The sequence below is a fragment of the Rhipicephalus microplus genome, chromosome 1 (assembly GCF_043290135.1).
Source record: "Rhipicephalus microplus isolate Deutch F79 chromosome 1, USDA_Rmic, whole genome shotgun sequence".
NCBI classification, from domain to species: Eukaryota; Metazoa; Arthropoda; class Arachnida; order Ixodida; family Ixodidae; genus Rhipicephalus; species Rhipicephalus microplus.
The window spans coordinates 46,782,905-46,797,002 of NC_134700.1; the positions used below are offsets into that span (position 1 = coordinate 46,782,905).

Here is a 14,098-nt window from a genome sequence, read left to right on the forward strand (position 1 = left end):
TTGCAGCATTGGCATCATGGTACGGGAAAAAGCCGAAAGGAGCATTGCACTCTGCAAAGTGCATACAAACTCACCATTTTCGGGTTGCTGCAGCTCCATCGAGTCCTGATCAGGTACATCATCCTTTGTAGCATCCAAGCCTTCGTCAGGATTCTCTGCAAGCAATGCAACAGCATGACATCTAATTGCTTTGTATGAGTGTGTTACTGCAGAAATGGGCCACATGCAACAAGCAGCGGCAGGATTCACATCGTGGTATGGGGAAATGCTGAAAAAACATTCAACTCTGCAAAGTGCACACAAACTTACCATTTTCCAGTTGTTGCAGGTCCACCGAATTCTCATCTAGTACACCATCCTGTGTAGCAATAGTGTCCATGTTGAGATTCTCTGAAAGCAACACATCAGCTGACCATTATCCCCTATATGAATGTGTCTGCAGAATCAAGCCAGCTGAAATCTGAGCAATCACATGATGCCACGGGAAGAAACTCAAAACAGCACTTAAGTTTGCAAAGTGCAAGCAAGCTCACCATTGGGAGGATCCTGCAACTCTGGCGTGTCATTAGGAGTAGCAGAAGTGGCTGTCGTATCAAGCTCCCCTGAAAGAATGGTATCGTGGTTATGCACAGGTCATTTGCTGACAATAAGCACCTAGGGTGAGATGTGCATACCAGCCACATATTGGGTGTCTAAGAAATAGTGACAATCAGGGACATGGCTGAGCGGAAGAGTTGTTTGAGGGGTTCAAACCCCCGAAAATTTTCAGCTTTGCATGTGTATATATTACACGCACACATACCAACGCACACACGAGCATAAAGTATGGTTGAATTCCACCACCGAAATATGTCTGGCTACCCTACTGGTGACAAAGGCATTGCATGCGGCATTCACAATACGATTTCACAACCTAAAAACACGCTGTAAATGCGGGAAGCAGCGGCAAAAATGATCGAGTGGGCAATAAATCTATACAAGTGCTCTCACGGTGCCGCAGGCACGAGAAACCTCGCAAGCACTGCCTGTCACACTACACTATCCACTGCAAATCACCTCGAAAGTGGTTGGTTTCTCGTCTGGCCTCGCCCATGATGAAAGCAGTCACAAAATACCAGACGGGAGCGATGCAGTACAGCCGTCCAGACGATAGCCTAGAGTGCTCGAACGGCTCACTAGAGTGGTACCGGGCTCGAAACAAGTATTTATTATACATTCACATTTCCACTGACTGTGCTTTAGACCGTACATCTTTAAAAGCTGGAGTGAGTCCGGAAAGCAAGAGCGACCTTCGTAAATGCACGACAGAACTGACCGTTCACGCGCTCAGACAGATGTGTGGTTGCCTTCACGAACATCTGCTCCTCTATTCTGCATTAGCAGTTTTTGTCCCAGTAAATATAAACTGAGATTGTAGCGCTTACCTTTCTGTCGCTTCCACCATCGGCTATGGCGACGCACAGCAGCATCGCCGCGACTTCTCACGTAGGTGAACACACTGGGGACGAAGTCAGGATGGTTCTTGAACTTTGACGGCCGTCCTGCAGTAAACGTGATTTCTGATTGCACAAACCAAGTTATAAGCACTTAAAATTACCGTACCTGTTATGAAATGCGCGCTGCAGATCCGAGAATGTTTGTTGGGGGCCCACGGCGAACCGTCGGCATTCTGTCTCCTCACAGCAGCTACCCAAGCATCTCTCTTTTCGGCACGTAGCCTCGCGGACGGGAACCTGTAGAAATGCGTGCTTCCTTTCTGAGTAAAATAATTCGTGCAGCCGTAGGCCACACAGTGCGCTGGCATTTCTGTACGCTGCTAAAGCGAGGCGACTTAGTTCAGTGACGGCACAGAGATGCACGAGTGACGGCCGGCCCGGCTCGTGTTTTCCAACCAAAACCAAAGCGCCCATAGAGGGCGCCAGCTGCGCCGTTACCGCGCATGCGCAGAAGCTTTTCCGCAAATGGTCAATTTCGTATATGTGGAGCTAGCGAAACGGCCGCGAGCGTGCTATGAGCGTAGCATATAGTCATGTCTTACATGACACGCATATCATGATTATCATGTTCGGACGTGTTATTTATTTTTCCGTCTATTGACGCCATGCAATACCAATTTGGTATATGTGAAGCCAGAGAAACGACCACGAGCGCACCATTAGCGTTGCATGTGGTCGTGTTGTTACATGACACGCATCTCACGATTATCATGTTTGCACCAGTCACATACCTTCGTTGTCCATCGACGTTCTGTAATACCAAACTTGGAATAAGTGAAGCTAGCGAAACGGCGGGGAGAGCATCATGAAGGGCCCATAATACTGCGACGTAACGTTGACGAGCGCATGCTGGGCGCAGCAACGCTACGCTAGCAAAACGCGAACACTATACATAGTCTGACGCTAGACGCGACCAGCGTCTGTCGGCGTAGTCCGGCAGCAACCGGTGTGAAATGCGACATGCTGCATTTCGCACCGACCATGTTACACAGAATGCACCGCGTCTGCCTAGCTTCGTGACGAAGGGACGCCGGGCGAGCTCAAACGCGCATGCGTCAAAGCAACGCAGTGCAGCGCGTGCCTGCGAGTATATGCCCGGCAGATCGGCACCTGGCGTGGCATCGCCGGCTTGTCGGGACGAAACAAACGCTAGAGCACACGCGCACCGGGTCACGTTTAAGTGCATTGGCGCCTTGATTTTTGCACGTGGTCATGCTCTCACACGACACGCATCTCATAATTATTATGTTTGCACTAGTCACATACCTTCGTCATCTATTCACGTGACGTAATACAAAATTCAGCGTAAATGAATCGAGCGAAATGGCCCCGAGCGCATCATAGGTGCGGCATGTAGTCATGTTGTTTCATGACACGCATGTCAAGATTATCATGTTTGGACATGTCATTTATAAATGTCGTTCGTTTGCGTCACGTAATACTGAATTCGGTACATGTGAAGCTAGTGAGACGGCCGCGAGTGCATCATTAGCGTAGCATGTAGACAAGTTGTTACATGACAAGCATCACACGATTATCATGCTTGCACCAGTCACAGCCCTTTGTCATCCATTCACGTCCCGTAATAGCAAATTTGGTGCATGTGAAGCTAGGGAAACGGCTGCGAGGGCATCATGAGTGTGACTTGTAGTCATAATGTCACATGACACGCATCTCATGATTATTATGTTTGCACCAGTCACATACCTTCGTCAACCATTCGCATCAGGTGATGCCGAATTTGATATATTTGCAGCTAGGGATACGACTGTGAGCGCATCATGAGCGTGGCGTGTAGTCATGACTCATGACTTATATGATATGCATGTCATAATTCCCACGTTAGGGTCTGTTGCTTGTGTTCGCCATGTAATCATGTCATACCATACCAGTTTTGTAACATTTCATGGGAACGAGACCACCGCAAGAGCAGCAAGACCATGAAATGTAAATCATGACATTCATGACATCCATGACATCATTTTCATAATATGACTAGTCATATATGCTCATCATACAGTCATGTTATGCCATACTTGGTTTGGTATCGATACTATTATCCAAACGGCCAGGAAAGCTAAAAGCTGTAAGCGGCTAGATATATAGATAGACAAATACGCTCAATGTCGCCGAAGTTCACCAAGAAATGCTTCCCATTTAAAATAAAATCTGTTGCACATGTTGTACCACAAGGGAGCCCTCTAGCGTGACTTCTTTTTATTCTTTAGACGAATGACGTTTTTTGACCCTTGAAAATGTCAGATTGCATATCCAGATGACACTGCCTTTTTCTTTTGGGGCACACATTTGGACACAATCACAAATTGTGCGAACGCTGTATTCTGACACATCCAAAATATGTGTGTAAGAAACTATTTAGGAATTATTGCTGAAAGCGATTCGCTATCATGTTTTGCCCAAAGCATAAGAGCTTCAATATGACAAGGAACTTGTTTTTTAAACAATTAAGAAATTAAAAGTTTAGACGAGGTAAGAAACACTTGCAGTTATATTTTCCAAAAAGTTTGCTTTGTGATAAACAAGTCGACTGTCTTTGCCAAAACTAAACAGAATTATTGGATTATTACATAGACACTGACATGTTTTGCCCACAATTGTGAAACGTACTGTGTATAAATAACTATTTCTTTCGACAATAAATTACTGCTACCTAGTCTGGCATGCAAAATCAAAGCAAAATGTTACTAAGTTTGACTTTTTGTCAAAAGATCATCGCCAAAACACTCCGTATGAATATTAAGCCAGAGAAAGCTGAAACATGCCGGCCCGCTGTTTAGCAGTGGTTTCAACTCGATGTGGCACTGAAGTATTTCACGATTACTGCTTTCCTAATAATGCTTCTTAATAAGGTTATACACACATTTGGTTTGCGTTTGCCACAGTGTTATTTGACATGCCGCACAATGTACATCGCACAATCACGGTCATGGAAGCGTGTAATTAGCAGTTAAATGCGTTTTGGAATTCATTATTCTCAGTGGTTGTTCACGAACCACAGGCGGTCACTGATGTTGCAGTCGAAGTCAAAAAGCCGCGGGGGGGGGGGGGAGAGGGAGAAACAATTTTATTGAAAGGCACCATGAGGTCGTTGACTTCAGCGCGCCGGTGGTGTGAAAGGTGGTGGCCACTAGCTTGCCATGACCGTTCCCGCCCAGGTAAGTGTTTCTACATTAACATAGTAATCATTCGTCGATAGGAGTAACTCCCAATCCCCGAGGAAATAAGCTGGCAGTAATGCCTTCGGTGGAGGGTTCCCCTCACACTCCCATAGAATGTGATTTAGGGTAGCCCTCAGGCAGTCGCTATGTTGGCAGTGGGTAGTGGTTGACACAGCTGCTGTTACTTATTCGATACCGCAAAAAGAAAAAAAAAATTGGCAGATTCCACGTACAGTGGGAATCGATGATTTGCGAAGCATGAATGAGAAAGGTTAATATGTCACTTTAATATAAGCACAACGTTACGTGGTGGAGGTAAATGATGCCGTACAAGACTTTCGTGTCATGATTATCATGTTTAGATGTGTCGTTTACCTTCATCCTATATCCACCTCACGTGATACTAAATTTAATATATGTGGACCTACTAAACGACCACGAGCATGCTATGAGCGCGGTATATTGTCATGTTCTTACAGAACACGCATGTCAGGATTATCATGTTTGCACCAGTCATATATTTCGTCATCCATTGACGTCACGTAACACCAAACTTGGTTTATGTGGAGCTAGCAAAACGGCCGCGAGCGCATCATGAGGGGCTCGATGTACTCCAATGTAGCGTTGACGCACGCGCATGGTGAACATAGCGATGCTGCGTTATCAAAACACGAGCACTCTATATATTCTGACGCCAGGCGCGACTGGCGTGACCAGCGTCGGTCGGCGCGGTCCGACGGCAACGGGCGCGAAATGCGACATGCTGCATTTCGTGCCGATGCGTTACACGGACAACACTGTGTCTTCCTCTTTTCGTGACGGAGGGACGCCAGACGCGCTGAAACGCGCATGCGTGAAAGCAATGCAGCGCGGCACTCGCCGGCGAGTATATCGCAGGACCGACGGCTGACGTGGCAAAGCCGGCGAGCACGCGCACCGCGTCACGTCGGAATGTATAGGTGCCTTTACTGTGGCATGTAGTCATGTTCTCACATGACACGCATCTCTTGATTATCATTTTTGCACCAGTCACATACTTTCGTCCTATATTTACGTCACGTAATACCAAATTTGGCATATGTGAAGCTAGCGAAACGGCCGTGAGAGCATCATGAGTGTGGCATGTAGTCATCTTGTTACAGGACACGCATTTCGTGATTATCATGTTTGGATGTGTCATTTACCTATGTCGTCCGTTCGAGCTCCGTAATACCGAGTTTGGTAAATGTGAAGATAGTGAAATGGCCACGAGCGCATCATGAGCGTAGCATGTAGTCATGTTACATGACACGCATCTCATGTTTATCATGTTTGCGCCAGTATGATACCTTCGTCATCCATTCACGTCCCGTAATACCAGTTTTGGCATAAGTAAAGCTAGCGAAACGGCCACCAGCCCATCATGAGCGTGGCAGGTAGTCATGTTGTTACGTGACACACATTTTATGATTCTCATGTTTGCACCAGTCACATACCTTTGTCAACCATTCACGTACCGTAATACCAAATTTGCTATACGTGATGCTAGTGAAACAGCCGCGAGCGCATCATGAGCGTGGCATGTAGTCATGTTCTTACACAACACGCATGTCATGATTTTCATGCCAGGCTCTGCCGCTTGTGTTTGCCATGCAATCATGTCACGCCATACCAGTTTTGCAACATGCCATGTGAACGAAACCACCGTAACAGCTGCAGGAATATGAAATGTAAATTATGCATACATGCCATGATTTTCATGTTATGACTAGTCAAATATGTTTTTCAATCATTTATGCCATACCTAGTTTCGTATTGATAACATTATCGAAACGGCCAGGAGAGCAAAAAGTCATGGATGGATGGATGGATGAATGGATGGATGGATGGATGGATGGATGGATGGATGGATGGATGGATGGATGGATGGATGGATGGGTGGATGGATGGGCGGATGGATGGATGGATGGGTGGATGGGTGGATGGGTGAATGGGTGGATGGGTGGATGGATGGATGGATGGATACGCTCAAAGTCGCCGTAGTTCACTAAGAAATGCTTCGCATTTAAAATACCACTGGAGAAACTCTCGCCGAAAGCGGGCGTTCGGCCCGGTGAACGCGCTGCTCCAATCATCACATTGACGCTGTAACGCCACATTGTTGCATTCGTTCGACATCACGAGCTATCTCCCAACGCATTAAACGGCGTGCGTGCTTGGGTATGGCGCTTCGAACGCCATGACTGATAACACGTACTGTCAATTGAGACCACTTCATTACACCGATGCTGGAAGGTACCGATGCTGGAAGCAAATTTTGGCGACTTTGTGCGTATCTATCTATCTATCTATCTAGCCGCCTACGACCTTTAGCTCTGCTGGCCGTTTCGATAGTGGTATTGATACCAAACTTGGTAAGCCATAACATGCCTGCATGAAGGACATATTTGATTAGTCATAACATGAAAATCTTTCATGTATGTCATGAATCTGATGATTTACATTTCATTTTCCTGCAGCTCATGCGGTGGTTTCGTTCACATGGCATGTTGTAAAACTGGTATGGTATGATGATTGCACAGTGAACACATGCGACATACCCTAACATGAAAATCATGACATACGTGTCATGTAGCAACATGACTACGTTTCACGCTCATGATGAGCTCGCGGCCGTTTTGATAACGTCACCTATACCAAATTTGGTATTACTGTACGTGAATAGGTGAGAAAGGTATGCGACTGGTGCAAACATGATAATCAGGAGATACGTGTCATGTACTACCGTGACTACATGCCGCGCTCATGATGCACTCGTGGCCATTTCGCTATCTTCACATGTACCAAACTCGGTATTACGTGACGCCAATGGACGACGAAGGTATGCGACTGGTGCAAACAGGATAATCAAGAGATGCGTCATGTGAGAACATGACTACACGCCACAGTCAAGGCGCCAATGCATTTCGACGTGACGCGCTGCGCGTGCTCACCGGCGTTCATTTCGTCGCGTCACGCCAGCGTTGCCACGCCAGGCGCTGGTGCTGCTACATACTTGCAGGCGCTCACCGCGCTGCGTTACTGTGATGCATGCACATTTCAGCGCATCCGGCGTCCCTCCGTCACTAAAAGAGGAAGACGCAGTGTTATATGGCTAACGCATCGGCGCGAAACGCCGCATGTCGCATTTCGCACCGGTTGCCGTCGGGCCGTTCCGACGGACACTGGTCGCGCCTGGCGTCAGACTAAAAGTGCTCGCGTTTTGCTAACGTAGCGTCGCTGTGCCCAGCGTGCGCGCGCGTCAACGCTACATTTAAGTATGTTGGGCCCTTCATGATGCGCTCGTGGCCGTTTTGCTAGCTTCATATGTACCAAATTCGGTGCTACGTGACGTCAATGGGTGACTAAATATATGACTGGTGCAAACATAATAATCCTGTCACGCGTGTCATGTAAAAACATTACAACTTACCACGCTCATGGCGTGCTCGCGGCCATTTTGCTAGTTCAACATACACTAAATATGGCATTACCTGACGTGAATAAATGACGAAGGTAAACGACAAATTCAAACATGACAATCATGACAATCATAAAAGACGGCACGTCCCAATGATTACCAGTTGATTGGCCGCCAATGCTCTTTTAGCCAATATCAGCGGCAGTGTGTATCGCAGTAATCAGATTTTCCGTTTGTAGGCCACAGGTTTGGTCAAATAAAGAGGTTCATCTTGGACATACTGTCTTTTCCCTTCGTCCACGTCTCAACCCCGTGACAGTTTCTGCATTAAAACGGGAAAGCATCAGTGAGATCCACCTGTTTTATTTACGGCGAGTGTGTCAATATTTTTGTTTGCCTGTTTAGCGTCAAGTTCCACGTCATCTTAATACGAGATGGCAGCTGACCAACAATTCCCCACACACTGTCTCCGGGCATCAAGTGTGCCAGAACGAGTGCCCGTTATGAATGAAGGAAAGCGCAAACTTAAGGGCTCGTTTTTCTCTGTGTGACAAAATATTAAGAGGAACCAACATACAATTCTGCCAGAGAAAGTGTAGGGTTGCTTTTAGAAGTAATTGTGTTTTGATAATAATTCTTACACTATCCGTATCATTTGCTAACATCGCTTGACTAAGTGCCTTTCAATATGTTTTCCCTCCATGGGAATGCGCAGCTTATAAGACGCGCATCCAATATCGCAACGCGAAACCCACCATTTCTGCAAGCTCCCATTTTGCTAGATTATCTGGTCACCTAAAAGACAATTATGATAAAATGGACTTCAAACTGGACTGCTACCCCATCTTGGTGAAGTGCGTGGCCTCGTCACCTTTTGTGTACAACGCAATTCGAAGGACTCTCGCTGCTCTACTGAACTTCGTTACTTTTCGAGTGTTCGCTTAGTAAAGCTAGAGTGCTTATTGTTGCTGTGTGATTGCACTTACGTTTCACACTATAAGTATGATTTAATGTTCATTCTAACACACATTGTAATACATAACATAAATTAAAAATATGCTCTTCCTTGGCTCAGTGGCTAACGCCTCGCACTCATAGGTGCATCAGCCGGAGGGACAAGAGGGGTGCTAGCCCCCCCCCCCCTGAGTTAGGTTGAGGGGCTGAGCCCCCCTCCCCCCTTTTAAAAGTTCACCATGGCCACTCTTGGCTGCACTCTGGGCAAACTAACAAGTAAGGCGAAGTTTTTGGTCACAACAGTAGTCACTCAGTTTTGTTCTTACGGGAGAATGAAAGCGTTACGAGGCAATGTTACGACAGAGCGAAATTTCACCAACATTTCCGTTGGGATGATTCTCCTTGCAGGCTCTTTGCGATGCGGGTCACCCGTGTGACGCTTTTACGTCTTGTCCTGTAGTATTGCAGAGCAAGCAAGTGCTGAACAGGGGCTCTATGTTATTACATCACTTATTCATGCTTTTATTCTGTTGTCACTTGTTGATGCAGGGCACGGCATCGCATCAAGAATGGGGCGTTCACCGATGCTCTTGTTACAGGTGATGCTACATCTTGCCTTCAGTTCCTCTCCTTTCGTATCCTGGCCGGCCGTTTCCACGGAACGCCAGCTTTGCCGTCATCAGACATGTTTCGGCCCGCCAGGTTTGAAAGAAAACGAGCACATAATCTGGCAACAAGCGACGTCTTTATCTGCCATCTGCGCACCGACGAGCCTATATAAACACCCACCGGACCGCTCTTCACTTGGGCACGGCATCGCATCAAGAATGGGGCGTTCACCGATGCTCTTGTTACAGGTCAGTTACCTGAATAGTAGCACTGGTGTTAAAACCAGCAATAACTGTCTGCTAGAGGTGTCGTGCCCCCCTGATTTATGTGAAACAGTGAAGCGATACCTGTCTGTGCTGTCGCGAACTTGTTACAGTGTCATTAACCTGCTGCTACTCTGTTCGGGGGACGTTGAGCTAAACCCGGGACCCAATGATAAGATTCTAGCGGACATCCTGGAAAGCGTGCGTGGGCTGAAAGCGGGGCAGGCGACAATATTGACTGAGCTCAAAGGAGTTAAGGAAAAGCAGGCCGAAACTGACGCTCAAATTAAACAACTGAATGATAGAGTTGCCTCCTTGGAAGCGTCTATTGCATCCCGCAGTCCGGGTGAAATCAGCCTGCCCGAGAATAGCTTACAGTGTGTAAATGACCAACTGCAGCACAATACATCCCGATGCGATACTGAAGAAAATAGGATGCGCCGCTCGAATCTTCTGTTTTTCGGTATCGAAGATGACGTTAATGAAGCTTGGGAAGCTTCAGAGAAAAAACTAATCGAATTTTGCGAAGAAAATCTTCAAATCACCCTTGCAAGCCAGCAGTTTGAACGCGTCCACCGCCTTGGCCGGTTTTCTCCAGATAAGTGCCGACCAATAATTACTAAATTCGTTCTGTTTAAAGACAAACAAATCGTACAAGCATTATCAAGAAAACTCAAAGGTACAGACTATTCTATTAGTCAGGATTTTTCTGTTGCAACCCGCGAAGCGCGGAGAAATTTGATCGAGTTTGCGAAACCAAGTAAGCAGACATTTAAACTGCGAGTAGACAGGTTAGAAATGAATGGCAAGACGTACGTTTATGACAGCTTTACAAAAACGGTTGTTCTTTCTCAAAGGTAGCTAAATAAGAAAGCAGGCAAAAATAAACTTCCTAAGCAACAATGGTCACGTTCCTCGACCTTGGTACGACCACTAACAGTGACGTTGACTAACATTCGTAGCCTGCTGCCGAAACGTGAAAATATCTCTTCGATCTTGGACGATAGCAATACGGACATTGCTGTCTTAACTGAGACATGGCTTCACCCAAATATTCTTGATGCAGAACTCTTTTCGGGCGTGAATATTTTCAGTATTTATCGGTGTGACCGTTCTGAACGAAAGGGGGGTGGTGTTTTGATCGCAATAAAGAATACACTGTCGTCGTTTCTGATTGATACTCACTCACCCCTCGAAATAGCTTGGGCTGCCTGCTTTTCCGCTTCATCAAAAATACTGATAGGCGCTTGCTACCGGCCACCCGACGCAAGTCCTTCCTTTAACGATGAACTCAGAAAGAGTATAGCGGCCGCTGTGCAAAGCTATCAGTGTGAAAACGTTTACCTCCTCGGCGACTTTAACTTTCCCGATGTTGATTGGCTGTCTCTCTCTTCACCTAGTCGTGCTTCTGTAGAATTTATAAATTTAACTCGGGATTTTAACTTCTTCCAAACTGTTGACGCACCTACACGTGGATCTAATATATTAGATCTAATTTAAGTAATGCGCCTGAAACTATCGGGCCAATCACTTATCGGAACGTTCTAAGTGACCACAAGTTACTCCATTTTCCTATAAATGTGCCATTTAGCCACACAGGTAAAGATAGAAAGATTATACGAGATTATAACAAGGCCGATTACGCAGCAATTAACTCAGACCTTGAAGTATTCCTTGTTGAAGGGATGATGCCCTTGTTCGATACTCGCACCGTCAACGAAAACTGGTGTATCTTCCGGGACAAGGTTTGCGGGCTGGTAGATAAGTTTGTTCCCATAGTTACCATAACGAATGACAGGTTGAACCCGTGGTTCACTAAGTCACTCCGTCGGCTCAGAAACAAAAAAAGCGGTTGTACAAAAACGCCAAAAATGGGCAAACTGAAGCTGCATGGAAAAAGTACGACGAGTGTGCGGCGAGCTACTGCTCTGCAATTAAGGATGCGAAAGACAAATATTTTTCCCATGATCTCCTGTCTCTTTTGAAATCAAACCCTCGGAAGTTTTGGCAGTCGTTAACCCCAGGAACCGACCGCCAGCATATCTCGTTACGTGGTGACGACGACAAACCCCTCTCAGATAGTGACTGTTCATTCGCATTTAACAGGTTCTTTTCTTCAGTATACACAAGAGAAGACCATTCCAACATACCATTCATCGCAGATTACGACTGGGCGTTTATGCAGCCAATAGCTCTTACAGTCGAAGGTATTGCTTCCCTTATTGACCAACTTAAACTATCTACTTCATCGGGGCCCGACAACATTAACACAAAAATACTAAAGAACACAAAAATCGTATCGAGCAAATTCTTACTTCTCATCTTTCAACAGTCCTTGATGTCTGGTCAACTTCCAGATGATTGGCACATGGGTAAAGTGGTTCCCGTTTATAAAAGTGGAGGTAACCACTCACCTGATAATTATAGACCCATCTCGCTTACGTCAATCTGCTGCAAATTGCTGGAGCATATTATCGCTTCCCATGTTCGCCGCCACCTCGAATCAAATACTTTCTTTTCTCCTCACCAGCATGGTTTTCGGAAAGGCTTCTCGTGTGACACCCAATTGTTTCAATTAACAACCGATCTCCATTTCATAATGAATGAAAATAAACAAACTGATTGCGTATTCATCGATTTTTCAAAGGCCTTTGACCGCGTTGCCCATTGCCGCCTAATATCTAAATTATCTGCACTTAGACTCAATTCCTTAACCCCTTCGTGGATCCGCAATTTTCTTTCCTTTCGAAAACAATTCACTACGGTTAATAACTACGCCTCTACTCCCTCTGATGTCATCTCGGGTGTTCCACAGGGTAGTGTTCTCGGACCTCTATTATTTCTCATCTACATAAATGATTTGCCAAATAATATATCTTCCAGTATTCGCAGACGATTGCATAATATATCGAGCTATTAACAATGATGGCGACCACCTTACCCTTCAAACAGACCTTAACCTAATTAGTGACTGGTGTGACGTGTGGCAGATGTCTCTTAACTCTTCCAAGTGCCGTGCTATGAACTTCAGTCGTAAACACAAAAACTCCAATTATTCCTACTCTATTAAAATGATTCAATAGTGCAGTGCTCTTTTTACAAATACTTAGGCGTCAATCTAACACCCAATCTTTCATGGTCGGCACACATTAGTGTTATTTGCTCGAAAGCCTCAAAAACATTAGGTTATCTCCGTCGTAATCTGCGAAAGTCTCCAACAAGCATCCGTAAACTGGCCTATTTCACTTATGTACGCCCCCAGCTGGAATTTGCATCTTCAGTCTGGTCCCCTTTCCAAGATTACCTAACCACATTGCTAGAGTCTATACAAAACAGAGCAGTCCGGTTTATATCTCGCAATTGCAGCACTCACTGCAGCGTAACAACATTAAAACAAGAACATTCTATTTCGCCATTGCACGTTCGCCGCTCTGTTGCACTGTTATGTTTGGTGCATAAATATATTGACAGCACAAGACGTTCTACGCTACCCCTAACAGCACCATTGCGCATGTCCAGACGCCTGCACAATCACCTTAGTTTAACTCGCATTTACAGCAAAACGAAGGCATTCAACTTATCAGCGCTTCCTAAGGCCATATCATTATGGAACGACCTTCCCGACTGCATCGCCTCCATCACCGATCCAGATTCTTTTCGCGAACATGTGTGTAATCATTTTTCATCGCAGTAATCGCTCTAACTTCACTGATGTTTGTAGCTGCACCTGTGCCACTCACCTAGTTTCACACTTCTCTTTGGTTCTCTTTAGTTTTTGCTGTACCCACCGTTGTCTTGCAATTTTTATTGGTAAACGCCTTCGTACGGCTAGCAGTATGTGTGTTGGAAAATGCGTGTGTATGTTGTACACCTCGGCCATGTACCTTGAATTCATGTACCTTGAATTGCTTGTTATTCAAGCTTTCTGCATATCGGTAAACATTCGCGTATTACATTTGTTTGAGTGTCAGTGATTAGACACGCTTTGTCACGATGTTGTGTTATTTTCTGTGTAATCCATGCTACGTATTCCATGCTTATGTATTCCATGTTATTGATGACCGCCCTATTACTCTTTGAAGTTTGTACCCCCCTTACTCAATGCTCTCATTGAGCTTGTAAGGTATCATAAATAAATAAATAAATAAATGCAGTTAC

General features: G+C 45.6%; 2 protein-coding genes across 2 annotated transcripts in view; both read right to left on the reverse strand.

The window, feature by feature from the left end:
* The window catches only part of LOC142763193 (uncharacterized), a 493,700-nt gene that overhangs the window by 333,718 nt on the left and 145,884 nt on the right, over positions 1-14,098 (reverse strand). The window lies entirely within an intron of this gene.
* Positions 380-1,970, reverse strand: LOC142763492 (THAP domain-containing protein 1-like). The gene is made up of 3 exons (XM_075865143.1): positions 1,603-1,970; positions 1,425-1,541; positions 380-602 (listed from the first exon to the last, which is right to left on the reverse strand). The coding sequence occupies exons 1-3, from the start codon at positions 1,802-1,804 to the stop codon at positions 505-507; spliced, it is 417 nt and encodes a 138-aa protein (XP_075721258.1). The 5' UTR covers positions 1,805-1,970; the 3' UTR covers positions 380-504.